This window comes from Peromyscus eremicus, chromosome 4 (assembly GCF_949786415.1).
Source record: "Peromyscus eremicus chromosome 4, PerEre_H2_v1, whole genome shotgun sequence".
NCBI classification, from domain to species: Eukaryota; Metazoa; Chordata; class Mammalia; order Rodentia; family Cricetidae; genus Peromyscus; species Peromyscus eremicus.
Window position 1 is genome coordinate 137,489,675 of NC_081419.1, and position 26,510 is coordinate 137,516,184.

The 26,510-nt window shown below is 49.6% G+C and overlaps 2 protein-coding genes across 3 annotated transcripts; both read right to left on the minus strand.

The window, feature by feature from the left end:
• Positions 1 to 6,415: 6,415 nt before the first annotated feature.
• On the minus strand, positions 6,416 to 11,356 carry Kcns1 (potassium voltage-gated channel modifier subfamily S member 1). Its single transcript, XM_059259736.1, has 2 exons — positions 10,331 to 11,356; positions 6,416 to 7,678 (listed from the first exon to the last, which is right to left on the minus strand). Exons 1-2 carry the CDS (start codon positions 11,354 to 11,356, stop codon positions 7,211 to 7,213), a joined length of 1,494 nt encoding a protein of 497 aa, XP_059115719.1. The 3' UTR covers positions 6,416 to 7,210.
• Positions 11,357 to 19,594: 8,238 nt separating this feature from the next.
• Wfdc5 (WAP four-disulfide core domain 5) lies at positions 19,595 to 25,502 on the minus strand. Of its 2 annotated transcripts, none has more exons than XM_059259737.1 (4): positions 25,418 to 25,502; positions 21,044 to 21,184; positions 20,812 to 20,952; positions 19,595 to 20,483 (listed from the first exon to the last, which is right to left on the minus strand). In XM_059259737.1, exons 1-4 carry the CDS (start codon positions 25,500 to 25,502, stop codon positions 20,479 to 20,481), a joined length of 372 nt encoding a protein of 123 aa, XP_059115720.1. In that variant the 3' UTR covers positions 19,595 to 20,478. The 2 variants fall into 2 exon arrangements, with proteins under 2 accessions (XP_059115720.1, XP_059115721.1); XM_059259738.1 differs by lacking the exon at positions 25,418 to 25,502 and adding an exon at positions 22,332 to 22,401 and having other exon boundaries at positions 19,629 to 20,483.
• Between the last annotated feature and the right edge of the window lie 1,008 nt (positions 25,503 to 26,510).

Genomic DNA, 26,510 nt, shown 5'->3' on the forward strand with positions numbered 1-26,510 from the left:
TGGTATATTTAAAATTACCTGGCTGTTGTCTTGGTTTCTTTTCCAGTTGCTGAGATAAAATACCCCAACAAAAAGCAACCTAGGGGAGAAAGGGTTTATTTTAGCTTACAATTCTGGGGAAGCCAAGACAGGAACTTGAAGTAGCAGTCCCATCCTACAGTCAAGAGGAGACGGGGAAAGAGACTCATATAGTTCAGAACATACACCTAGGGAATGGTGTCACCTACTTTTCGGTTGGGTCCTCCCACATCAGTTCATGTAATTAAGGCAGTTCCCCACAGATAAGCCCACTGGCCAACCTGGTCTAGATTCTCCTTCATTGAGAATCTCTTCTGAGGTGATTCTAGATTGTGTCAAGGTGACAAGTTCACAGCTTTAATGGGCAAAGCAAGTGTGGTGGTTTGAATGAAAATGGGCCCCCAGAGGCCCACAAGAAGTGGCACTATTGGGAGGTGTGAAGTAGGTGTGGCTTTGTTGGAGGAAGTGTGTCACTGGGGGTGGACTTTGAGATGTCAGATGCTCAAGCCAGGCCCAGTATGGCCCTCTCTCTTCCTGCCAATCCAGCTGTAGAACTCCTAGTTCCTTCTCCAGCACCATGTCTGCCTGCATGCCACCATGCTCCCTTCCATGATGACAATGGACTAAGTCTCTGAGCTGTTAGCCAGCCCCAGTGAATGCTTTATAAGAGTTGCTGTGCTCCTGGTGTCTCTTCACAGCAATAGGACCCTGACTAAGACAACAGGTGAGCTGGCTGCTTATTCTTCAGCCTGGAAAGTCAGTGGTCTGAAGTCTCAGTGATAAAGAGACATACTTTTTATGTCATTTGATATCATTTGATCAGAGAGGGTAGTGTAGTTCTCCGAGTATACAGCAGAGTTCAGTTACAAGTTAGCAAGGCCCAACTTGTATGATGGAACCTGTGGTTTCTAGATCCATTGAATGATATCAAAGGAAAGTCAATTGAGTGAGCCCAGATAATGTTTTGGTTATTTATTTATTTGGCACAAAATAAAGAGTACTTCTGTTCTAGGGTAAAGAATCTCCTAAGACTTGGAGTACAGCCAAGTTAGAATTCCAAAGTTGGTAACTGGTTGTTGGCTTTGCACCTTTATGGAGTTTGGCATTGGTTGAACAGGATTGCAAGAGGCATGGCCCACTGAGAGTGTGAGTGAAACCCAGGACCCTGTAAAAATTATGCCTACAGCTCACAACCTTTCTCAGTGTAAGAGCCTGAGATTCCTACTTGCTCAAGGTTGCTTAGCTGGAAGGTGGAATCAATTTGGCCTGGAAAGCTGAAAGTAGATGGGCAGGAAAGGTTCTCTGGCCCAAACAGAACTGCAAAAACTTGTTAATTGATACCATCAGCTGTGGGTATATTTGTAGAAATAGATTGTGTGTGTGTGTGTGTGTGTGTGTGTGTGTGTGTGTGTGTGTGTGGTGGTTGTTTCAGAGGGAAAATGTAATTTGGGGCCAGTCTGATTTTGAGACAGAATCAGTTACCAGAGATTCGGCCTTCTCTCCTAGCTCCAGGAGCTGGCTGAGCTCTAGCGACAGGATGCGTTGGCTAATGAATCTTGGACCAAATGCTAGCCCACATGAATTGGACCTTACAGAATCCAGATCCTTTGGCATCCTGTAGAGGAAGGGAATAAAAGATTTCTGAAGACATTATGCTGGACTGGACTTTTTTTGTGCTTTCTTCCCATAAATCCCACTAAGTATGGCCTCCAGTGAACCCAGCATGGTTTTACCCTGGCTCCTGAAGAATGTCTAGGTCAGGAGGGCTGGGTCTCAAAATACAAGGTGGAAAGCAATCATGGAAGACACGTGACATTAACCCTTTGTCTCTGTGTACACATGCACACACGTTACATATGTGCCAGAAAGAGGAAGGAAGGGAAGGGAGGGGAGGGAGAGAAGAGAAGAGTAGGGAAGACAGGAAGGAAATGATAGAATTTCACAGACACATACATACTGGACACATACTCTTCTCATGTAACGGGCTCTGGTGTTGGATTCTGCTTTGTTGTTGGGGTTTGAAGGTGAATGTCAGGTTAACTATGGACATCAAGTAATCATGTATCTAAAGATGCCCATTTGAGACTGGGTACTATGTCCTCCACCTAGACAAAAAGTCAAGCATGCCTGGCAAGGACTCCAACAGGAAGCACAGCCATGGGCTCATGTGGACCGCTGATGTATGCCGGTTGCATAAAAAGGTGCTCACCGTTGAAGAGTTGTATGTGTGATTCTAAAGAAGGACACTGATCCACTTGCAGATCCATTGCCTCCTCTCTCTGTGGCTTGAGTTCTGCAAACTTCGAGGTTTGGGTGCCCATGAGCAGAATGCTTCCCTAGTGGATACAGCAGTGAGCTCCCTGTCACTCGGCATTTCTGATCGTATCCTCAAGAATACAAACATAAAGGGAGTTACAGTGCTGAGCTGGGTAATCAACTATATCGTCAAGGGGAAATTCCATTACTGCTACACAGAGAGAAGGCATCAAGGAGTTTTAAGCAACACCAGGGAATTCCCTGAGGCATCTCCCAGCACTTTCAAGGGTTCAGAGTCAAGGAAAAAAGGGTTAGGTCACCCTATCAGATGGTGAATCTTAATGACTGAAGGGCCAGCCAAAGGCAGGGTGAACCTGATGGGGCAAATAGATCACATTCTCAGCGCCCGCAGCAGCCTCTGGTGTCAGAGCAACGGGACGAGGCCACGGGGTCCTCAGGCTGAGGCTCTCAGCTCCTTACGCGTGTCGCAGTCACAGAGCACACTGATGACAGTCGGCCAGCTGTTTACAGAACATTGAGGTGGGATAAGTGGCACCAGTGGAAGAATGAACTTATGAATTGGATCCATTAACAGGACATGATTTGGGGGTGTTTTCCCTTCGGAGAGGGGATCTGTGTTTGGATTATATGTGACAGTTTCCACACGTGCATGCGTGAGGTGTGTTGAGAAACCCAGGGTTGGACTGTAGTGGACACCAGTTATTTTTGACCTTCCTTTAAGTGACAACACATGGCCCTGTCTTTGAATTACTAATTTCATTCCGTCTGTTGCACTTGAAAACCCAGCCCTCTGCCCTCCAGCCCCACCAGGAGAAAAGCAGCCAACTCAGCCAAACCACCATCCTTCCTGGAGGGAAACTGGATCTGTAAGCAAAACAATGCAGGGGGATGTGTAGACAAATTGCTGAACAGTCTTATTAAATAAAAAACCCAGAACCAGATAACGGGGTTAAAACCTGAGAGATCAGAGAAGTAGGAAAAGCCACAGCCAACCTCACCTTACCAACCCTCAGCTTCTAAGAGACCTACTTCCTGTATACCCATGCCTATATGCCTTTCTGTTCTGCTATCTCATTGCTCTCTCTGTCCAGCTATGTCACTTCCTCTTCCTGCCCAGCTCTGTCACTTCCTGTCTGGCTGTACAGACCTCCAAATCTTTATGGTTAACTAGTGTTGGAATTTAAGGCGTGTGCCACTACACCTGGCTCTGTTCCCAGTGTGGCCTTGAACTCACAGAGATCCTGACAGATCCCCGCCTCCTGAATGATAGGATTAAAGTTGTGTGCTACCATTGCCTGACTTCTATGTTTAATATAGTGGCTGGCTTTGTCCTCTGATCCTCAGATAAACCTTATTGGGTTGCACAAATAAAATGTCACCACAGGGATGGACCTGGGAGATGGTTCAGTGGGTAAGAGCATTTGCTGCTAGAACTCCAGCTCTGGGGGAACACACACACACACACACACACACACACACACACACACACACACACACAGTGATTAGAGGTGAATATCTGGAAGGCAGTATCCCTAGACAGAAAGATTCTGGGCTGCTACTGAGGTCCCCAGAACTCTCCTCATGGATCTTCTGCCTCAGGCCCTGTCAGTTCTTCCTTTGGGTGGACTTGATGTACTCCACTTCAGTAGGCTGAATGGTGGCCTCACATGTTCCCCAGGAATCTCTGGGACCTGTAAATGTTACCTTATTCAGAATGTGGTCTTCTTTGCAATTGTGTTTAAAAGGCTCTTGAGATGACATCATCTTAGATCATCCCCCATGAGCTCTAAATGTCATCAAAAGTATCTTTATAGGAGAAAAGTTTGGGCAAATTTAACACACAGTGGAAAATGTGATGTGATGCCAGGGCCAGAGACGGGGGTGGTGCCAAGGGCTGAAGGGGGGGGGGCTCTCCTCCTACAGTTCCCAGAAGCAGAGCCCTGCTTACACCTTGATTTTAGAGTTGTGACTTTAAGAACTATGTAATAATACATTTGTTTTAAGCCACTGAGTGTGTGGTAATTTGTTATAGAACCATTAAAAATGAATATACCTTCCAATTCTTTTTTTTTTTTTTTATTTTTTATTTTGGCTAGTTTCTAGTGTTTGCAACCATGGACTCGTACTTGTTGCTGTCACTCATAGTTTTCATTATTTGTTTCATTAACTGGTTTCTTTTTCGTGATGCTGGGGACTGAACCCAGGGTCTCATGCATGCTAGACAAGTGCTCTCTCACTAAATTACAATCTCAGCCCTTTTTATTTTGATCTTATTAAGTTTCCCAGGCTGGCCTCGAACTCACTCTGTAGCCCAGACTGAACTTCAGATCTTTCTCAGCCTCTCTAGTCACTGGGATTATAGGCCTGTGCCACAAAGCCTGATGAGTTACACTTTCTCACCATGTTAATTCCAGCTGGATTCCTGTCCATGCAAACTGTTCTGGCTGGTACTACCACAGCCAGACCACTACCACTACCACACAACGAACCTGGCAGCCAGCTCCAGGCTAGCAGAGGCAGGTGTTTGGGCACGGGTCTCTGTTTGTGTAACACTTTCCACCAATGCACTGGAGCAGCAGAGAGCCACTGCATTGCTGCTGGGATAGCAGACAACCTGCAGCAGACAGTCCCCCCGCCCCATCTGCCCCCATGCCACGTTTAGAGTTCTGTTTGAAGGATCAGAAAGTCTGGTGTGTGTTAAGCCAGGCCAAAGGAGCGTGCAGGAAGCTTTCCAGTGTGTCCCTCAGCTGGGCACAGCTGGACACAGATGTTAGGAGGCGAGTATGCTGGAAAGATAATTAACATGGTGAGCTCCCCAGAGGCCTTTTGGCTCAGCTCCTGTGTCTGCCACAATCTGGAGACTGGGAATCATGTGTTGGGCATCTGTTGTGTACTCTTGTTTGGAATACTCTTCCCTGGAACCCATTTACCCTTATTAGAGCAGGTTAGACTGTCTGTCACTTAGGAAAACATTCTCTGATGGTTTCAGGTTATGGATTCTGGTAGAATACACATGCTCCTGTTTCCTACCTAGTAAAGTTAACTGTTATGAAAGTTTGTGACTATTACATTTGAGTCTGTCTCCCCGACTAGTTCCCTTATTAGTGGAGGGACGTTTGTGTTCTCTACCATGACTACCTCTTGAACCTGGTAAGCAGTCAGGCAGAGGTCCAACAGCCAAGGCAAATCTGACAAGGTCAGAAGAGGGTGGAACATGATGGCTTGTATGAGAGGGGACAGAGGAGAAGCTGTGGGACACTGGAGAGTGCATTCCTCCTCCAAAGGCATTGGAAAACGTCTGAAATAGACTAAAATTACCATGCATCTGAAGGGAAGGTAGGTCACATGGGAAGCCTAAGCTTACGGCTCTTCCAGTAATGATCCCTTAAATGAATGAGTGACAAACCATGATGGAGTCATTGTTAAAAGTTCCCAAACCAAAGCAGGGCTGGGATGGACTGCCCTGTTGCTCACACTCTTTCAAGAGCAAGGTCTCTCTCATTTCCTCCTTCCTCCCAGTACCTGGTATCCAGCAGGCTGTAGCAATTGCTCAGTCTAGGCAATATGTACTAACCCACCCTGCCCTGATCTTGGGGATGAGCCAGATGATGTCTTCTACCTTGGGGTTCAGTGTGATGGAACTGTTGGGTCCTCAGGGAGGCCCTGATGATAGAGAAATGGGTGCTTGGTTGCAATATGTAAAAAGGTGGGGACCGGACCCCTTCACAACTTGTTCAGCCAAAGGGATAGAAGATTTGGCAGGGGAGTATAAAAGATTTACCTCTATCAAGGATGATGGGACCAGCACTGGCCAAAAAGGACAAGAATCTCAAACATTTGCCTGGGTGCTACTCATGGCAGGGCTAGAGTTCTGTGTGATGGACAGACGGAACTCCCCAAGGGTAGAATGGGAGCTGTGGTAGTCAGATTTTATTGCTGTGATAAAGACCATGACCAAAAGCAACTTGGCGAGGAAAAGGTTTATTTGACTTACATATCCCAGGTCATCGTCCATAGAGGAATGCCAGGGCAGGGATTCAGGGCAAGAACATGGAGGCAGGGGTTGAAGCAGAGACCATGGAGGAGCACAGCTTACTGACTTGCTCCCATGGCTTGTTCAGTTTGCTTATACACCCCAGGACCACCTGCCTAGGGATGGTACCACCCACAGCAGGCTGGGCCCTCCCATATCAGTCATTAATCAAGATAATGTCCCACAGGCTTGCCTACAGGTGATCTGATGGAGGTGTTTTCTCAGTTGAGGTTCCTCTTCCCGGATAACTTTAGCTTGTGTCAAGTTGACAAAGACCAAGCAGGACAGGAGCATGCACAGCAGCCCTCTGCCACCAAGAGCTCAAAGCTGAGCTGGTTATAAGTTGGTTCCTCCTCTATAATCTTCTCTCTAGGTCACCAGTTGTGACCAATGGGCTAGAATCTAGTTCTGGGGACAGGGGTTGGCTACCTTTCCCAAGCAGGTATAGAGCTGGGTCTAAGTCCCAGAAGGGTCTGTTCAGGTTTCTGTGTAAGTCAGCCCTAGGAAGAAGTACTGAAGACGGTTGTGCTATGAACCCTAGAGATTGTGTAAGGACTCGGCCTCCAGCTCCTTCCTGAGACTTAGTGTTAAAAGATGACTTCTTTATAGCAGCTCTGTGACATTTGGGTGAGCTTCAGTTCCCTCATCTGTGAAATGGGGATAATTATCTGCCAGCACAGGGCTAATGGGGCTCATATAGAGGCCATCCTCTTCCTCCTCTTGGTGCGAATCTACTTCAAAGGAGGTTGTTGTGTACTATCCTGCCTTGGGCTTAGATCTCATTGCTCAGGTGGATGACTCCCATGCAGAACTTAAGCAGGGGAGGGCTCTGCTCTGTTAGCTGACTCTGAGGCTGTGGGGAGGGAATGCAGAGCTCTGGTTTTAATAACTCTGAGGTTTTGCAGGCTCACTAGGGGCCTGGGTCTCCAGGTCTGTAGACCGCCCCTCCTGAGAAGTCTCTCGAGATGTTTCCAGAGATACCTCTGATACCCCGTCCACGCTGCTCAGTAAGTCCTCAAAAGACCGCTGTCCGCTGCTCCGCACGGCGGCCTCCAGTGCCTTCTGGCGCCGGTAGAAGTGGGAAAACTTGTTGAAGATGATGGTGATGGGGAGCGCCACCACCAAGATGCCACCTAGGATGCAGCCTGAGGCCGCCAGCTTGCCAGCCACAGTCTCCGGCACCACATCCCCATAGCCCACTGTGGTCATGCTCACGGTGCCCCACCACCAGCAGGCAGGGATTGTGTCAAAGCCCACGTTTTCTTCTTCAGCTGTGTAGGCCACACCCGAGAATACTGACACACCCACGGCCAGGTACAGCAGTAAGATGCCCACCTCACGGTAGCTGTGCTGAAAGAAAATGTGTGGACCCAAGTCAGAGCTGTCTGGACCTACATTATCGGGAGACGCTGAGGCTTACAGAGTATAAAGGAATATCCAGCATCAAATGGCAGAACTGATGGCAAGACCCTGACTCTGAACTGCACTCTTCCAACTACACTAAGCAACAAAACTCGCCGTGATTGAACGCAGGCCCGATTCCTGTGCAGATGGTACCTGCTTGGCCACACGAATTGGCATCCTGGTGTTTTTTATGCACTCACACAACCAAGAGAACCACAGTTTATATTTCATAATGCAAAGAAATGGTTCCGTGTGTGTTTGAATTGCTCTATAACATTTCTGACAAGCACAAAAATAGTGTCTGCCCCACAAGGAAACTGAGAGGAGATGAGTTCCCTAAGCTATCTAAAGAATAAATACACTTGTTTATGGGTGCCTGATTTTCAAACAAAGCAGTTCTGCTCGCCTTGTCCACCAAGGGAGTACTTGGTTGTCATAGTGGGCACAGGCTGGCATGCATGCACACAGGCCAGGGATAAGGCTTAGTATTTATCTCACAGAACGTAAGACACCCTCCTCCCCAGTGAAGAATTACCTGTCCTCAAATGTCACCAATGCTGAGAACCCCTTTTCTACAGCAGGGTCTCTCAAACTATTCTCATATAGAAGAATTATGTAGGGGGTCTGTTTAAAAGCTAAACCTCAATTAAGTAGGTCTGGGGTAGAGCCAGAGATTCTGCCTTTCTGGCAAGCTTTGAGGAAGCTGTTGATGGTCTGGGACTTCACTTTAGTAGCAACCCCCTCCCCCCTCCCCCCGCCCCACACCATGCTATGTTACATCTGTGTCTTGACTCTCACAGCTCTGGTTATCACTCTTCCTCCTTGTCGGCAAAGCTAGGAGCCTCAAGCCCTGATTCTCTGCAAAGTAGGAAGGTTTGAGGAGCAAAAGGCTCTTCCCTAGAGTGATTCTGAATTAAAGGGGTCTGGCTAACATATTTCCCCATACCTGCTTGGTACCCGAGGATTCTTCCCAGGTCACACACCAGTGGCTAGTATCCTGGCTGCCCTGCTTTATTAGGACATACAAGATGCTGTGTCATCAAGGTTGGGAGGGACTTGTGAGTGCCTTTCTGGGGATCCTTCACAGGGTTGCCTAGGGCTTGGGAGAGCACAAAAGGCTGGAGCTGGGCATGGCTGGCTTGTTCTCTGGGGTCCACCACTTATTAAGGAGCCTCCCACAAGTCCTATCACCTCTTAGAACCTCTGTTTCCACATCTGTGGTGACAATACAAGCCCCTCACAAGCTCCTCAGTGCCCTCGGAAAAACAACAACAACAAAAGAAACAAACAAAAACATGGGCCCAGAATTCATGTTCCTCAGTACCTCAAACCCCCAAGTCTCCTCCTCCTGTGTCCCCTCTGCTGACATTCACTCTGTTCCCTTATCAGATTGTGGTACATGTTGTTCATGTCCTTCCCTGAACCAGGCTAATTTCACCCCCTGAGCAGGGCCAGTGGCCAATAAACTGCAACCAGGCTTATAAAACAGCTTCACCACCTCAGGATCTTCATTTACGGGAAGAAAATAAATTATAGCATCTTCCCAAGGAAATTGTCCTAAGGACTAATCAATAACGAATGTGAAATTGGCATGGAACACTCATTCTATGCATAGTAAGTGTTAGCTCTAGGCTATTTCTAGGCTAAGAGTGACCTGAGACTCCCTGTGCCTTCCAATGATGCTAGAGGAAAGGCGTCAAAAGAGAAGCCAGTTAGCATCCTGCTTTGCATATTTGTTTGCGCTGTTTTACTTGATATTTGACAGGTACATCAAAAGCCCTTCCTCTTTTTCCCTCTCCTTCTCTCTCTTTCCTTCTCTCTCTGTCTCTGTCTCTCTGTCTCTCTGTCTCTCTCTCTGTCTCTCTCTGACAATAGTGGTTCACTTTAATTTTTAAAAGATTTATTTAAAATTATGTGTATGCTTGTGGCTATGTGCATGTGTGTCTGGGTGCCCACAGAAGTGCTGGAATCCACTGGAGCTGCCGTCAGAAGTGACTGTCAGCCACCTGATGTGGGTGCTGAAAACCAAACTCGGGTCCTCTGCAAGGGCAGAACCCGCTCTTAACCACTGGGTGATGTCTCCATTTTATTTTCTGTATTTATTTATTTTTATATAGTATTTTTTCTGTATTCTTCTGGGGGACATACGGGTAGCACCAAGCCCTTCTACTATTTATTTACTTATATATATTTTTTGGAGATTTATCTTTATTTGCATGCAGGGGTGTTTTGCCTGCATGTATATTTATGCACCACATGTGTGCAGTGCCTGTGGAAGCCAGAAGAGGGCATCAGATGGCTTGGAACTGAAGTTACAGACTGTTGCGAGCTGGGTGCCAAACCTGAATCCCTTGGAAAAGCAGTTAGGGCTCTTAATCGAGTTATCACTCCAGGTCCGGTAACCTTCTTTACAAAGTCATGGGGTTAGATCAGGGTGAATATGAATGTATATCTGGCCTCTTGCCTTATGCCTGGCTTAACAGGTAGCATGGGTACTTAGTCCATGGGTACCTGTATTTGGCAAGGCTACAAATGCAACAACTAGCCCACCCTGCCCTACATCTTCCCTCTGCCTCAACCCGGCCTCAGCCATCCTACCTTGAGTGTGGCGCCCAGCGAGCGTAGCCCAGTGGAATGGCGTGCCAGCTTGAGCACACGGAAGATGCGCATGAGGCGGAACACTTGCACCACCTTGCCCAGATCTCCAAGCTCCTCTCCGCTGGCTCCACGCCGGTCACCAAGCGCAGCGCCAGCCAGCAGTGTGAGATAGAAGGGCAGCACCGACACAATGTCGATGAGATTGAGTGGGTGGCAGAAGAAGTTGCGCGTGCTAGGAGCCAGCAGCAGGCGCGATGACACCTCGAAGCTGAACCAGGCGATGCAGAAGTACTCCAGGCGGCGCAACACCGGGTCATCGCGCACGTCCTCTGCGCTGCGACCCGCGGCCACTGCCGCCACTGCTGCCGCTGCCTCCCGGGCTTGGTACTCCGGCAAGCTGTGGATGCACATGGCTGCGATGGAGGCGAGCACCACGCCGATGGACACGCAGCTGAAGAGCTTGCTGGGCAGTGAGTAGCCCGGGTTCTCCATGGTGAGCCAGAGGCGGCGGCGCAGGCGACCGCAGCGGGCCGCACCATAGCGCGCCAGCTCCCGCTGCACGTCAGAGATCTCGTCTGGGCATGGGTCCACGCTGCTCGGTGCGTCGCTGTCCTCGTCCCAGGCGCGAGGCCGCGTCACCCGCCGCTCCAGGTAGCGTGCGCGGCAGCACGTGGCCAGTGCATTCTCGCCCAGGCCCCAGTAGTCGGCCTCCTGGCCGAAGGCGAAGACACACAGCTCGTCCAGCACGTGCAGGTGGCCGGTGCGGTAGAAGTGCAGCAGGCCGAGGAAGAAGCCCGGGTGCCGATCGAAGTAGAACTCATGTGCTGCTGCGTCATAATCATCGCACAGGCGCCGCGCCTGCTCCTCGGACGCCGCCGCCTGTAGGCGACCCAGCCGTGTGCCCGGGAAGCGTGCTAGAGCACGCGCGCTCAGCAGCCGCCGCACTCCGCCCACGTTCACACGCAGTGCCTCATCTCTTGGTCTCCAGGGCACCCAGGAGCCCGGCCCCGGGGATTCGCTCACCATGGCTCAAGTGTGCTGCCCTGTGGGTTAAAATCCATGGCTCCATCCACCAGACGGGGTGCTGGAGACTGTGTGAAGTGCCAGGCATGCAGTAGGCACCCAGATATGGAATGCCCCCTGGACTGAAGTCAGGCCTGGGTCTGAATATTCTTCACCCCCAGACTTGATGACTTTGACTAAATCACCCATCCTTCCCATGCCCAACCTATTTCCTCCAGGGTGCAACAGATGGGAGGCCTACCTTAAAGGGCTTTAGAAGCGATAGGATGACGGGATGGTCTGGCATCGGCTAGGCGCTAGTGTGGGACATCTCTCCTCTTCCTGGACAAGCTTGGGCTTAGGAAACCAGATGTGTATGGTGGCTCTTCTGAACCTCAGTATCTTCCTCTGTAGATGGGGTTAGTTAGGGCTTACTACCCAGGATTATTAAGAAAGTCAGTTAGGAGACTCTTGATTCTCAGATTGTGTTGCCTGGACTAAGAGCATCTTCATCACGGGAGTTGGTCAAAGATGCATTCTCAGTCTGCCCTGATTTTGATGACCTCTGAGGTAGGAGCCTGCACTCTGTATTTTTATATTGTTTTATTTATGTATTTGTTTATTATTTATTTGGAGACAATCTCACCATGCAGCCCACTCAGGCTGATATCAAACCTTTGATCTTTGTGCCCCAGTCTCCTGAGTGTTGGGATTCCAGACACACCCCAGTGCACCCGGCCAGTCTGTTTTTAAGAAGCCTGGAGGGAGCCGGGCGGTGGTGGCGCACGCCTTTAATCCCAGCACTTGGGAGGCAGAGGCAGGCGGATCTTTCTGAGTTCGAGGCCACCCTGGTCTACAGAGCGAGATCCAGGAAAGGCACAAAGCTACACTGTCTCGAAAAACAAAACAAAACAAACAAACAAAACAAAAAACAAAAAAAAAAAAAACAAAAAAAAACAAAAAAAGCCTGGAGGGTGATTCTAATACATGGTCAAGTCTGAGAGCTACCGGGATAGACTATGTAATAATATGCCGTGGTGTCCTTCAGACCCGACCTTAAACCTTGGCTCTGTGTTACCTTAACAGTCACATATTTCCTCATAGCCTTCCCCAACAGGGATCAGAATATCCACTTGAAAGTGTGGGTAAAATGATTGTGTGGCCTAAGATCTTTTTCAGACTCACAGAAAGAGTTTGTTAAATTATCCACCTATGCCACTGTCTTCTGGAGTCAGGCAAACCACAATTTAACTTTATCCTTAATGGACCTGGCCCTTGACTAAAACGTTTCTTCTCTAGACCTTAGTTTCCTGCAGAATACACAGTGCAGACAATAGCACACATTCCAGAGATAGCCGGGGAGGGGGTGGAGGGTGGTGGTGGTCCAGATGGTTTATGGAAACTGTCTGGCTTAGTTGATACTCCAGAAATGCTAGATTCTTCCACTGTCCACTGATCCCTGATCCTCCTGGAACTGAGGGCTGCTGGCTCATCCCTGCTCCATGAAACTGTGTAATCTCATCTGTGCTGAGCGGTCAGTAATGCCTTCTTCCAGGGGATGGGGATGGAGGGCACACCAAGCCCTGGAGCCCAGATGCCCTTCACTAACACTGGGCTTGGCTTTATGGGCATTGAGATTCCATCCTTAGTTGGCTACTGTGCTCTGGGCATTAGCTCTCTTACCTAGAACGGAGAGCATGACACTGGATGAACTCTTAAGAGAATGCATGCAAAATCCCTGGTACACAATGGGTGCTCAGTAAACATCACAATCGTGTCCCTTCTTTTCATCAGATCTGCGTTCAGATTCTGAATTTTCCACTTCCTAGCTGTTGACCTAAGTGGACCCATTGCCCTATCGAAGCTTCTGGTTTGTCCCCTGCTCTGTAGTCTGGACCACACTGGAGAGACTCTGAGGATTAAACAAGCTGATGTTTATGGTAGTGCTGTCCCCGGCCCATAATTGGTGCATCACTGGCATCCTCCATTGGCTTTGGCATCAAAACATACAGTTTTTAATCCTCTTCTATCACATGTTAGAAGGGTGGTAGAAGGGGATTTATCTGGCACTCACCTCCCTGCTGTATGAATTCAGATAATTAATTCAACAAACATTTCTTGTTAAGACTCGCAGTCAGTCAGACTGAGTGACTTTTTCAAGATCACACAGACTGTTTGTGGGCCTCTCAGGGGACTGGTTCTGCATTCTTGATACTTTCTGTGAGTACCCCTGCATGCTGGCCGCTTCTCTGAGCTCCTCACACACAGCATACTCCGTTTTATCCTGACACCACCCAAGTTTTCTAAATCCCATTTTACAGAATGTGCAAGCAAGACCGTCCCTGTCACCTCTCCCTCCTTGGAGGTCTCTGAGAAGGGACTCCAGCACCAGGAATCCCCTGGCCATCTCCGCCTCCTACTCTCCCAGCCACGCCCCTCCCCGAGGGAGGCTCCTTACCTGTCCTGGCCTCCTGGGAGTCCCGCGCGCCTGTCTCCAAAAGGCGCCTCCGGGGCTGTTTTCTGCCCCGGAGGCCCCGCTGCGCCTCACTACTGCGGAGGCCCGGCGGCCCCCTCCTTTCCTGTGTTCCCGTCCCCCGCGGCTGAGGCCGCATCGATCGCTGCCGGGGGAGGGAGGGAGGCCGCGGGCGGCCGGAGGCGCTGGTTTCTATTCTTGCCTGGGATGGATGGGGGCCTAACAGCTGGGAGTATCATTCAAAGTCGGAGCCTGGAGGAATGGGACGTTAGGGAATGGGGACACCCTTGGAGAAAGGTTTAAAGCTCTGGCCCAGGAATGGCAGAAACCACGATTTGCTTAATTTAGTGATTAATATATGCCAGGCACTAGTTCAAGTGACTTAGCCCAGGCATTTTTGACACCAATGTGGCTCTTAAGCTTTTGACTTAATATGTGACGCCCGGGTACTTGCTCAGACTGTGGCGGTCTGAGATGGGAGGCTGGGGAGGTGCTTCATCTCCTTGGAGCCCCAGCTGTGCCTGCGAAGGCTCTAGTGCCCTCTTCTCTCCAAGTGAGTTGTGAAGCCAGCAACCCATCCTTCTGTCCAGGAGGCTCAGAACTCCCACTCACCTAGAGAATCCTGATTACTTCCTTCCAGGAGGGCTGGGCAGTGGGGCACGAAGACAACTGTTACTTAGTAACGCCCATCCTCCAGCATTTCTTGGGTAGCTGATATGTGTGCTCCTTCACTCATAACAACAGTCACCAAAACGGGCCTCATCCCATCCATCATTGGCTGTGTGAGATGTTATTCCTCAGCTGGAGGTATAAGACTGAGAAGCACCTGCCTCTCTCTAGGCCATGTGGCAGAGGTTTACACCAAGTTTACAACATAGGATGTGAGCCGCCCTATGCCCTTTACAGGTTCTGGACCGGGAATGAGGTTCAGCTGGTAGAGTGCTGCCTGTTGGCCATGAAGCCCTCGGGGCTGATGTCTAGTCCCGCACTGCGCAAACCAGGCCCTGTCGTTTATAGCTGTAACTCCGGCAGTCTGCGCAAAGGTGGGAAGATAGGAAGTTCAAGGTCATCCTTGCTTGGATGATGAGTTCTAGGCCAGTTGGGATGCTAAGATACTACCTGAGTTTGTTTGTTTGTTTTGTTTCTGATAGCAGCATTAAAAAAATAAAAATAAAAAGAGGGTTGAAAAGATGGCTCAGCAGTTAAGAGCACTAGCTGCTCTTCTGGAGGTCCTGAGTTCAATTCCCAGCAGCCACATGATGGCTCACAATGGTCTATGACTATAGTCCCATGAGAGCTGATGCCCTTTTCTGGTGTGTAGACAAACATGTAGACAAAATACCATATACATAAACAGACATCTTTTTTTAAAAAAGATGAGTTTTTAAAAATAATGTATTTTATTTAACTCAATATATCCCAAATATAATTTTAACATGATATAATAAAGAAATTAATAATGAGATACTTTCTATAATCACTTTTAGGCTAAGTCTTCAAAATGTAGTATACTATGTTTTTTTATTGCAGTGTTATGAATTATCATAATTTCTGCAGCCCCTACCCTACAAATTGGTCATCTCACCATTTCTGTAATCAGAAGTCTGTGAATGGCGTAGCTAGACTCTGTACTCATCATGTGTGCTTAAATGTATGTGAGTGTGTGTATGTATGTTAGTATATGCGTGTGTGTATATGCTGTTAGTGTATATGTGTATATATGTGTGTTAGTATATGTATGTGTATATGCTGTTAATATATGTGTGTATATGTATATGAGTGTTAGTATATGTGTATGTGTGTTAGTATAAGTGTGTGCTTGTGTATGTGACTTACTGATTTGCTTCTAGAGTGTGGTGATGACATGTCCCTTCTGTGATTAGATTATGTAAGATTATGACTTCTGTTGACTTTAATGAAGCAAGTTACCATGCTGGAAGGGCAAGTAAATGAGGGTGACTTCTAATCCTGCCAGCTGGGTGTCTGGTTCCTTCACCCTCACAGAGCTGAAATGCTGCCAGCAAAGGCTTGTGAGCAAAGGCTTCTGCAGCTGAGGCTTAGATAAGACTCCCACCCAGGCTGAGTGCAGCTTCATTAGGACACTATGACCCAATAAGTGTGCATCGTTTAATCCACTTTTCTTATGGTGGCTTGATACTCAGCAACAGCTAAGGCCTTTGCCACTGGATTCCTGTGTGACCTTGAACCAAGTGTCTCCTCTTGGCTGTTTCTCTCCTTATGTGCAAATGAGAACATATCTCCATTCTGGATTTCAGAGCGGGTTAGCACATGCTGTGCCGTCCCCACAAATAACTTTCCCCATCCTTTGCTTTCAGGCTAAGTTAGCTGCAGGAACAGAAATGGACTCGCGGTGGCTTCACCAGAGAAGAGCCTGTCTTTTGTGGTAGGATACAGCTGACATAGTTGCTCAGGAGCAGCGCTGACCATCAGGCTCCTTGGGACTCCCTCCTCCACCCTCTGGTGGGGCCCTCCTCCCAGGAGTGGAGGATGCTGGCGCTTTATGCACAGCCTCTTGAGGATCCATTAGCCTTGTGTGCACACTGGCTCCTGGAATGCCTTCCCTTTTGACAAGCTTGTCTGTGCCCCTTTGTTAAAGCTCGCCCCAGGCTGCCGAAGCCTGGCACGGCTAGCAAGCGGAGAGCTGAAGTGAGAGCTACACTTGTTCTGCACTTGCCCTGTGGGCTTCACCCACTGTCACACTCTCATGAGCCTCTTCTCCTGGTGTGTACTTCTCTGTGGCATCCGGCATCCTCCACCCACCCACCCCCCCAACCCCCAGGAACACTTCTAAATCAGCCTCATCAAATGAATCTGTACGCCAAGATTCCTCCTGGGGGCGCCCAACCAAGACAGTTCTCTAGGTTGTAGGTGTAGCCACCAGGAAGTGCGAAGGGTTCGTAGGAGGAGGGGCAAAAGGCTGACTTTGTCTCATCAGTGGGATAAACAATGGCTTTCTAGGAAGGCCTTCCCAGTAGACTAATTTCTGCTTCTGACTGGTCAGTCTTGAGCCACATGGACATCTCTAGCTGGAAGGAAGCCAAGAGGGGAAAAAAGAAAGTATCTTTTAAAGTTAATTTAACTTTTTAAATCAGTATAGGATGTTATTAAAGTACACAAATATTCGGTTGTGGCTGAACTAGCATTTCAAGTTTCTGCCTCTGTGTTGCCCTGGGCAATATGTAGAATGTCATAAGCATTCCAGTAGCTGAGAGGTATGGACAATATTTCTAACTGGAGACACTATTGTTGGGAAGGAAGGAGGGGAGAATGGATGATTAGCATGTCACACTTTCCACTAAAACTCAGGGGTTGGGCTTGGACAGCTTCCCGGATCAATTAGGCCTCTCATGGCCTTCAGTAGCCTGGCAGGCCTTTGTGGGCTATGTATATCATGTAGATTCCTCGCTGGGCCTTTATCTCATCTACTAGAGTGTGAGGCATGGCCTGTAGCCCATAGTAAGTGCTCAGCAAACACAATTGAATGAATAAGGACAGGGAACAAGATTGGCGTTTGTAAAGGAACCAGGTGCTTGGCATGCCAGGAGACTTTCCACAAGGGTGGGGGAGAGAGGCAGCAGTTAGGCAGCTGAGGACTGAGGAGACACTGCGTAGACAAGGCTAGTCTCCAAGAAGCAGATGGTGAGTGGGCCAGGAACTGGGCTAGAGGGATTGCATGGCTATCAGCCACAGCCTGTGATCTGGCACCTCCTGTCACTCCAGGGACCTAGCTCAGAATTTGGAACCACTAGAGCGCCATGGGACCACTGGTCTCCAAATTTTAGCTGGCTTACATGGGAGCTTCCTTCCTGAGCCTCTGAATTTTCATCCTCTTCTCCCTCAAGAATAAAACCCAGGACAATCAGGTGTGAACCAGCAGGCCTCTGATGTCTATGATTGAGCCTGTTCACATAACCTTCTTGGAGCTGGGCGAGCCTCGCTTTTTCATCTGTGGACACTGTTATTAAAGTGTCCACCCACTGTAACTACTTAATAAAGATATAAAGAATTGGGACCCAACTGTTCCAGGTTGAATCCTAGCTCTAGTATGTGTGACTCCTTTGGCTTTGTCCAAATTAACCTCTTTGTACCTCAGTTCTGTTTGTATGTGAAACAGAGAGAAACCCAGTAGGCCTGTGAGGATTCAGTGGGATTGATTGTCCATGTGAATGAAGGGATATGGGGCACAGGGTGGGTACTCTGTGTCTGGGTTTATCATTGTCCAGGGAAGGAAATGCTGTAGTTTATTTCTGACAGCATCGCTTCCCATCATTTCCCAACTAAGAGCTGGGACAAGTCATTGTCTCAAAGCTGCTACTCCATTGTCAAACAGAGTACCGATATCTAATTTCTCCTGGTGATGGGGCGAATGATGTCATAGTGCTTTAAAGTAGGGAGCCTAGGGTGGGCACTCACTCTGGACGAGCTAGCAGTCAGTTTCCAGCAGGCTTTTGCCATGTCACCAACAGCCCCCATAGTCTCTAGACGTCCTACCACGAATACTAAGTTTCCCCTCACGAGTGTGAGGCGTGGCTGAGGAAGCTCAGCTTTAGGCTAGTGGCTTCCGGATGAGCTCTTTTTGTGGCAAAGGCTGGAAGCTTCCAGAAGGATGGAGGCTTGTGGCTGTTAGTTCTACCAAGCAGGTTCCCAGCTAGGCTTCAAAAGAAGGAGGAGTGATGTCTCAGCTCCTCCTTCTGTTCCTGTGACGAAACACTCTGACAGAAGCAGTGGAGAGGCAAAGGGTTTATTTCAGCGCACAGTTCAAGATACAGTCCTTCATCGGCAGGGGAGTCAAGGCAGCAGATGCTTGAAGCAGTTGGTCACATGACGTCTGCACTCAGAAGAGAGCTATGAGTGCATGCATGCGCTGTTCGGCTCACTCACTTCGTTTTGTCCAGCTCAGGATCCAATTCCTAGGGAATGGTCCCACCCACAGTCAAGATGGGTCTTCCCACGTCAATTAGAATATCAAGATAATCCCCCACAGGGATGTCCAGAAGCCTGTCTCTCCAGTAATTCTAGATTCCGCTAAGTTGGCAATTTATAAACTAACCATTACAGGTAGTTTATAACATTACATACACTATCCCCTAGGGAATCTGTGGAAGGGAAGGGACATGGTGGACAGAGACTATGAACCTCTGTATTATCTATGTTAATGGGATGGGTGAGGAAACTGAGGCCCAGAAGGGGGCAGAGAAATATCCAAGATGGCACACAGATCCCGTGATTCCAGAGAGCTTTCTTTTTTCCCAGATGTCACCTTGATCCATGTTGTTAGCAACTGTTACTATGAGTCAACAGTTCAGGCATTGGAATCTAGTAAGAAGGACTGTGGTAACCAGAAGGTGGAACTTGGTCCATCTTCCCGACTGCAAACAGAAGTGGTTGGTGCAGGGCTCGCCTGGGCTACACAGCAGGGTCACAAGAACAGGAGCAGGAGAGCCAGAATATTCCCAAGTCCACCTCTATAGTAGCCTGCGTCCAGCAGACAAAAGGAGGCTCCTCCACAGAGAAAGGGGCAGGGGTAACTCTTTCCCCTCCTGACAGTCCTGGGGAGGAAGGACAGTCAGGAATTCAGCTGTCTGGGTCCAAGGAATGGATAGATCCTTGCTGGCTCCTCTCAAGAAGCCCCCATTAGGCCCTGACTACAGGCTGGGCTCCAGGGAAGTCAAGACAAGTGAGACACAGCCCAGCAGCAGAGACAGACCTACTCTACACATGGCATCCCAACCGCTGGAGCACCTTTCCCTGGATGTGGGACAAGTGGAATGATCTCAGCGAGCGCTTGGCTACAACCTGAGATTCTACAGCATCAACCCTGCAGTGCGAGGCTCTCTTTTCGCTCCCAACTCTGCCCAGGGAGCTGACTCAGTCGGAGCTCTGCATCTCTGACATCTCTTTAACCCTTGTTAATCTCCATTTATTAAAACAGAGACAGGCTCTGCCTTGGCGGGTGGCCACATCTAGCTAGAATTTAATGGTATTATTTAAATCGAGCATAAATTAACTTAAGGGAACTGCTGTTTTTATTACAGTTGGCTTCACAATTCCATTCCGTTTCTGACCAGTGATCTTGCAGATCTCACTTACTGTAGTGACCCCCCTGCCACACACACACCATCCTTTGGAAATGAATTGTTACACCCAAAAGTGAGCCATTTAAATGAAGACATCAAGTAAATGATGTACAGGGCGTGCTTTACACAACATGTTATAGTGTGGCGGTTACAGATTGTAACAGCGTGTGTTTGGGAAATTCTGCTAGACGTACATTTGCGGGGAAGGACTTTTGGAGGTGGGTTCAGGGCTCCGTAGAGAAGAGGCTGCCTGAGTTGGCATTTTAAGGGGAGGAAACAGAATGTACAGGGAGATGTAAAAATGGCTATGAGGTAGGGTGGGAAGCTCAGCATGGCAGGGGATGGGGAGCTGGAGTGATGAGATGTGTCTTTAAGGTCTGCTGTGGACCTTGGCGCTCAGGAGGAGAAACCAGGAGGCATGAGTTGTAGGGGAAGTGGCAACAGGCCACTGTCTCTCAAAAGATAACAACTGCTCTGGAGAGATGACCTGGGTGGCAGGATCCCTGGCCCCCTTCGTGATCTCTTCCTGGTGGGAACCACACCTGAGGTGCAGAGCCACAGATCTTAAGCCGGAATTAGCCTAAAGAAAGGGGAAGAAAGGGTTAACTCTCCCTATGTAACAAAGTTAGATCCTATCAGTCCAACTCATGATTGCTAAGTCAGGACTCCCCCAGCCTCCTCCATAAGGGCAAACTGATGTCCAAGGCAGCTTGGGACGTGGTCTCCGCGCCCAGTAAGAAGAGAACGGAGGGAGCCCGTTTCTCTGCCATGCTAATGGGAGCCCGTGCACCCTCCTTCTCCAGCTGTGGCCATGTGTGTGTGGGGGGCTCACTTCTGAGGGAGGTGTCCTGCTGAGACTAGAGCTAGGCTGGAGGGGAAGGCATGGCCCTGGCCCCCAGGAATGGTACCTTTGCTGGGGTCTCGGCAGTCCCGGCCACAGGCGCTGAGGCAGCATCGCTTCTTACCTGAGCAGTCAAAGTCTTTGTTACACGTGTGCTTTTTAGGACTGAGGCAGTGGAGTTTATCCACGGGGCACTTGCCCAGCTTTACTGCAATACAGGAGCTTGAATGAGTCTTGCTTGTGCCCGCCAGGCCTGGGGCTTGGGGCTTGGGTGGTCGGCACGGTGAGAGGCCATTTACCTGAGACCCTGGGGACGCACTGGCGGAAACAGGCTCTGGAGCAGCACTTCATAGATGAGGGACACTGGCGGTCATTCATGCACTGGTCAAGAGTCACCTGGTGGCAAGGTCCATCGTCTGGTGGGCAGCCCCCCAATTTTTCTGCACGAGAACCCTCACATCAGGTAACCAGAGGCAGCTCAGGGTTGTGTAACAACCACTGACTTGGAGATCGCAGATTCTAACCTCTCAGTCTCTTATTTCTTGCTTGCCACCAAGATGAGTTTTATAGTTTTTCTACCATCTAGGGCTAATTTGACATTCAAGTGGCATAACAGGAGAAAAATGAAATTAAAATCTCAAGCTACAGAGATCGCTCGATTGAGAATTTGATCCTCAAAACCCATGTTAAAAAAAAAAGTGTGGCCGGGCGGTGGTGGAGCACGCCTTTAATCCCAGCACTCGGGAGGCAGAGCCAGGCGGATCTCTGTGAGTTTGAGGCCAGCCTGGGCTACCAAGTGAGTTCCAGGAAAGGCGCAAAGCTACACAGAGAAACCCTGTCTCGAAAAACCAAAAAAAAAAAAAAAAAAAGTGTGGGAGTAGGTGGAGTGGGTGATGGGGTGTGATATGCGTTTGTAATCCTAGCCCCTAGGAGGTGAAGACAGGTTGATTACTGAGGCCTGCTGGCCAGCCAGCCTGGTCTACAAGATGAGTTCAAGGTTAATGAGAGACTCTGATTCAAAAACAAGGTGGAAGTCACTTGAGAAGTGACACTCTAGTCTCCTTCAAGTTGTCCTCTGGTCTCCATGCCTCCACATATATGTGCACCTGTCCACACATATGTGCAAACATACACATCGATGCATACACACACAGTCTCACCTCAGACAATAAGATTGTGCCTGGTCTGGCCCCTGCCCACCTGCACCTCCTTGGCTTTATCCTCTGTCACCCCTACTTTCCTGCTCACAGGCTCCTGAGCTGCTCCAAGGCAGCTCGCTCTCTGCAAGGCTCTGGCTTTGCCTGGTACCGTCTCCCACCCTGGCCACTCAATCAGTTTGTTGATCTCAGTTGAAACATCACCTCTCTGCAGAAGACCCTGCTGCTCTGAGCCCATGGAGCTGGGTCAGCACTGGGGTGTGTGTCTGCAGCTGTCTGTCCCTCTCATGGGCTAGAGGCTGAGATTTGTCACCTGCTTGCCTGGTTCTCCACAAGCACAGCACAGTGCACAGCACTGAGGGTGTAGTGGTCGTTGGGAAGAGGGGCATTTGAAGGGAGGCCCGATGTTGGGTGTGTGCCAGCTGCTTACCAACGAGGCACATCAGCCCTGCTATGCCCGCCACTTCAGATTCGGGCATCAACTCTGTCTTTGAGCCTTTCCTCCTAACAGTTCTAGAATGTTCTGTCCTGGAGTTGATCTAATTAGTCTTCTTGTGATGTCACACACAAGTTGGAAATCCTACTCGTTGACACATTTTCTATGAGTTTTACACACACACACACACACACACACACACACACTCACCACTCACTATATCCATTTGGAGGGAGAAATTAAAGCCCCAAAGGGACAGTGACCTGCCTACCCCAGCACCGGCCTAGGCTGGGACTCTCAGGGTCTGGCTCCCTTTAATCAGTTCATTCTGCTGTGGCTGCTTTGAGTTTTAGGGATGGGGTTGGTCCTTGAGCTTCAGTTCAGTCTAGCATCATGGTTGGATCCATCATGATGTGATCCCAGGGACCCTCTTCCAGAAGTTCTCCCTGCCTCTATCCTGCAACCCACCCTACTCTAGCTCCATCCACCCACCAGAAGCTCCCCACTCCTTGCTTAGAGTTCAGACAGCTCCATTGGCTTGGTGGGTGTCAACCTTCTTCTTTCTGTCCCTGCCTGGGCTCTGGCTGTGCGCACAGTAGGTGGTCCCTTGTGGACGTGAGGTCAGCTTTAGTTCTTAAACTAATGGTTTAAGCTGAACTGCTGCCCCCTGCTGGAGAGTGAGCAGCTTAGCCTGGGAGGGAGCACACATTCTGAGGATTTGGGAGGGAAGAAGGGCTCTGTGTGTGTGTGTGTGTGTGTGTGTGTGTGTGTGTGTGTGTGTGTGCGCGCGCGCGCGCCGGGCTGGGCCAGGGGGTTGGAGGAAGAGTCTTTGGAGACTATCTACAGGCCAAGATTTAGTATCAAACTCACAAGCCCAGTGCAGGGATGCTCAGGCCTCAGACAGTGGGCCAAATGGAGTTGCCTGGATTCTAAGCAAGGAAGCAGAAACTCCTAGCGGGCTGCGGGTGGAGGGGTGTGCATGCTGGTGGAGCGTAGGTTGCAGGATAGAGGCCGGGAGAACTTCTGGAGGAGGGCCCAGGGGTTGGATTCCAAGGACTAGTCTGATAGGGAGGGAACAGAAAGTTGGTGTTTTAAGTGGAACAAACTGTCAGTGCCACAGTGTGGAGCCAGACATAAAAGCCTGGAGCGTACAGAGAGAGGTGCAGGGCTTTGGGTGGCCACACTTCCCAACCCGATCTCCTTACCTTCCCTCCACACCCAGGTTTCCTACTCGCTGACACATTTTCTGAGTCTCACACACACTCCCCCCCCACACTCTCACATACACACACACACACACACACACACACACACACAGACACACACAGACACACACAGACACACACACACACACACACACACACACACACACACACACACACCACAGCTGATATGTAGACTCCGTACCTCTGTAGCAACCATACCTGGGCATGGTTAAATCAATGTACTCAGCTCCACAGATGAAGGCAGATGCAGGAGCACGCCTCGCCCTTGATATACATAACTCTACACAACTGCCAACACCCTGACATTCAAAGGAGGATCGTGGGCTCCTGTAAACAGAAGTGGCTGAGCTTCCACCTAGACAAACTGAAGTTTTCCTTCCCCCAGCCCTGTCACCTTCTGTCACTGTCTGAGACTCTGCTGAGAGCCAGGCAGATGTGTCGTGGGAGAGAAACCAGGGCAGGATGGATTGACACGAGTCGGTAATGGTAAGTGTGTCACACCTGACCAGGCAGAGCAGGCCCAAGCTCTGGTGGAACCAGGTCTCTCAGCGTGGGTGTGGTGGCAGGACTGCTCTCTTAGGCCACCTCAGTCGCTCCACACATCATCACATATGCTGTACTTATGGGCATACCTGACATTTATCCTTCAAGGCCCCATTTCCTCCTGAGAGGAAAGCAAGGACCCCATTTCACAGGGAGTAAGTTGGCGACGTGAGCCTTCTGATGTGCAAGGACCACGATCAGACCCACTTCTGATGCCATCTTGGTCTTTGGCCTTGGGCAGGTGGTTTACCACTGTGCCTTGGCTTCTTTATCAGTAAACTGGATAAAACCAGTACTGACTCACTACAACACGTTGACGGTTGCCTGAATCACAGTCAACACGAGGTCTGGCCTTGGAACCTCCTTGCAGCCTTCTGCCCTCAGCCAGGGATCTCCAAGCACCATCCTCCCCAAACCAGCTCATGTCCCAGGCAGAGACCTGTGCCTCTCAGAAAGGCAGAATCCAGGGTAAAAGGAAGGGGTGCCACGTAGAAACAGCTCTCTTCATCTACCTGCCCTGCATAGGCTTCTCCAGCCTTGGAGGAGTCTTTCCACAAAAGCAAGGCCAGCTCTGCAGAAGTGAAGGTAGGTCAAAGCATTCTAGCCTGGTGGGGGGACAGAGGAGTGGCCTCCCCCAGACAGGGCGTCCCCTGTGTAAGAACACCTGTGCATCCCTCGCTGTCAACACACCAACCTGAGCTTTGTGGGAATGGCTCTGACACAGGAGGAAGGAAGAAGAGAGGCAAAAGCAGAGATTTCTCCCATCAGACCCCAAATCACAGGGGCCACATTCCTTACTAACTCCCAAGTCCCTCTATAAGTCCCTGGGGGTCCAGAGAAGGCTTACACCCCTGTTAACGAAATCAGAATGGTAGGTATGCTTTCCCCTATACAGAGAGACACATGGATGCATGCAGACATGTCCATAAGCTCAGACACACTAAGTGTATGTGTATAGATAGAGCTTTGCACAGACAGGAACAAAGGCACATATGTACCCAGAAATAGGTGTGTGTCCTTGAAAACGTTCAGATGTGACTGTAGGCACAGGCAGGCACAGAGAAAGTGGCAGAGGTCGTTGACAGGTAAAGACACAAGCATGAACAAGAGCGATGTACAGATAAAAATGTGCGCTCCTGGGAGCACTGAAGTGTGTGGAGAGACAGACAGACAGACAGACAGACACACACACACACACACACACACACACACACACAAACGCACACATCACTGATTCTCCCAAAGACCTCACTCTCCATAGAGAGGAAGAAGCCCCCAGGCCCCTGGAACAGAGGGATTCATGTCACTTACCTCCCTTGTTCCTGCACCAGGCCACAGGCAGCTGGGTCTCCAAAGCCAGGAGGACTACCAGGAGGAGGGAGCTCTGGATTCTCATGTTTCTTTTGTGGCACCCAGTAAGCTCAGGGCCCAGAGGCCCCCAAATTAACAGCTCCAGCTCCAGGGATGCCAGAGCAGTTGAGTCAGGAGAGGAGGATCAGAGGATGATTAGGGTGGCTTGTGTTTCCTTGATCTCGTCCCCACCCTGCTGCCTGATGTCTTCAAGGCAAGGGGTGTTTGTGCAAGAATTGAAGGCAGGTGGCAGAGGTCCTTTGTGTGGTGACTTGGCTCTAGTTCTGCCTGTATTGCTGACTTAGCCTCTGAGTGTTGGGCAAGTCTTGCCGTCTTTGGGCCTCAGTCTTCTCCTCTGTATCGTGGGGAGTGGAGGAGGGTTATTATGAAAGCCACGCACAGTGACTTTCAGGCAGTTCAACTTACATGGCCGGCTCTGCCTGGGAATGTAAGCCTTGGCCACCTCCACCCTCTGACTACAGGCATCTGAAACATCTGGTACAACAAGCCAGTTTATTGTGCCCAGAGATGCATAAGGAGATGGCACTGAACTTGTTCTGTGAACATGCTTACTAAGTATATAATTCTTCCATTGGTTTCCTTTGGCCAGTTCCCCAGTTACTCCCCAATGCCTGTCCAACCTGTACTGGAGATGAAACCCAGGGCCTCTCACACGCTAGGCAAGCATTCTACCTCCGAGTTGTGTTCCTCACCCCTTTAACTTTTAAGTTTTGAGACAAGGCCTGGCTAAGATTCCTAGCCTGGCATTGTCCTTGCTGCTCTGTAGCCCAGTCAGCCCAGACTTAGGATGTTCCTGCCTCAGTTTCCCGAGTAGCTTTAATTACAGGCCTGCACCATCAGGCTCAGCATAGCCCTCTTTCTTCCTCAACGTTCAGTGCAATTTTCCTACAAAGGGAATTTTACTGCTCCGTAGCATGAGCTCTGCTTGCCAGTCACCCCTGCCTTCTTCAGAATACTGAGGCATACTCTCTGAACTCATGCCTCCAGGATCTCAATTCCTAAGACTCCAAGCAAAGTCCTTTTTATTTCAGCA

Bases quoted from the DNA above. Each gene is read 5' to 3' on its own strand.
- Kcns1 (XM_059259736.1), bottom strand. From the start codon at position 11,356: ATGGTGAGCGAATCCCCGGGGCCGGGCTCCTGGGTGCCCTGGAGACCA. The intron at 7,679-10,330 runs GTAGGATGGCTG...ATTTTCTTTCAG, and splicing joins CGCTGGGCGCCACACTCAAG to CACAGCTACCGTGAGGTGGG.
- Wfdc5 (XM_059259737.1), bottom strand. From the start codon at position 25,502: ATGAGAATCCAGAGCTCCCTCCTCCTGGTAGTCCTCCTGGCTTTGGAG. The intron at 21,185-25,417 runs GTAAGTGACATG...GTTCTCGTGCAG, and splicing joins CTGGTGCAGGAACAAGGGAG to AAAAATTGGGGGGCTGCCCA. The intron at 20,953-21,043 runs GTAAATGGCCTC...CCTGTATTGCAG, and splicing joins GTGCGTCCCCAGGGTCTCAG to TAAAGCTGGGCAAGTGCCCC.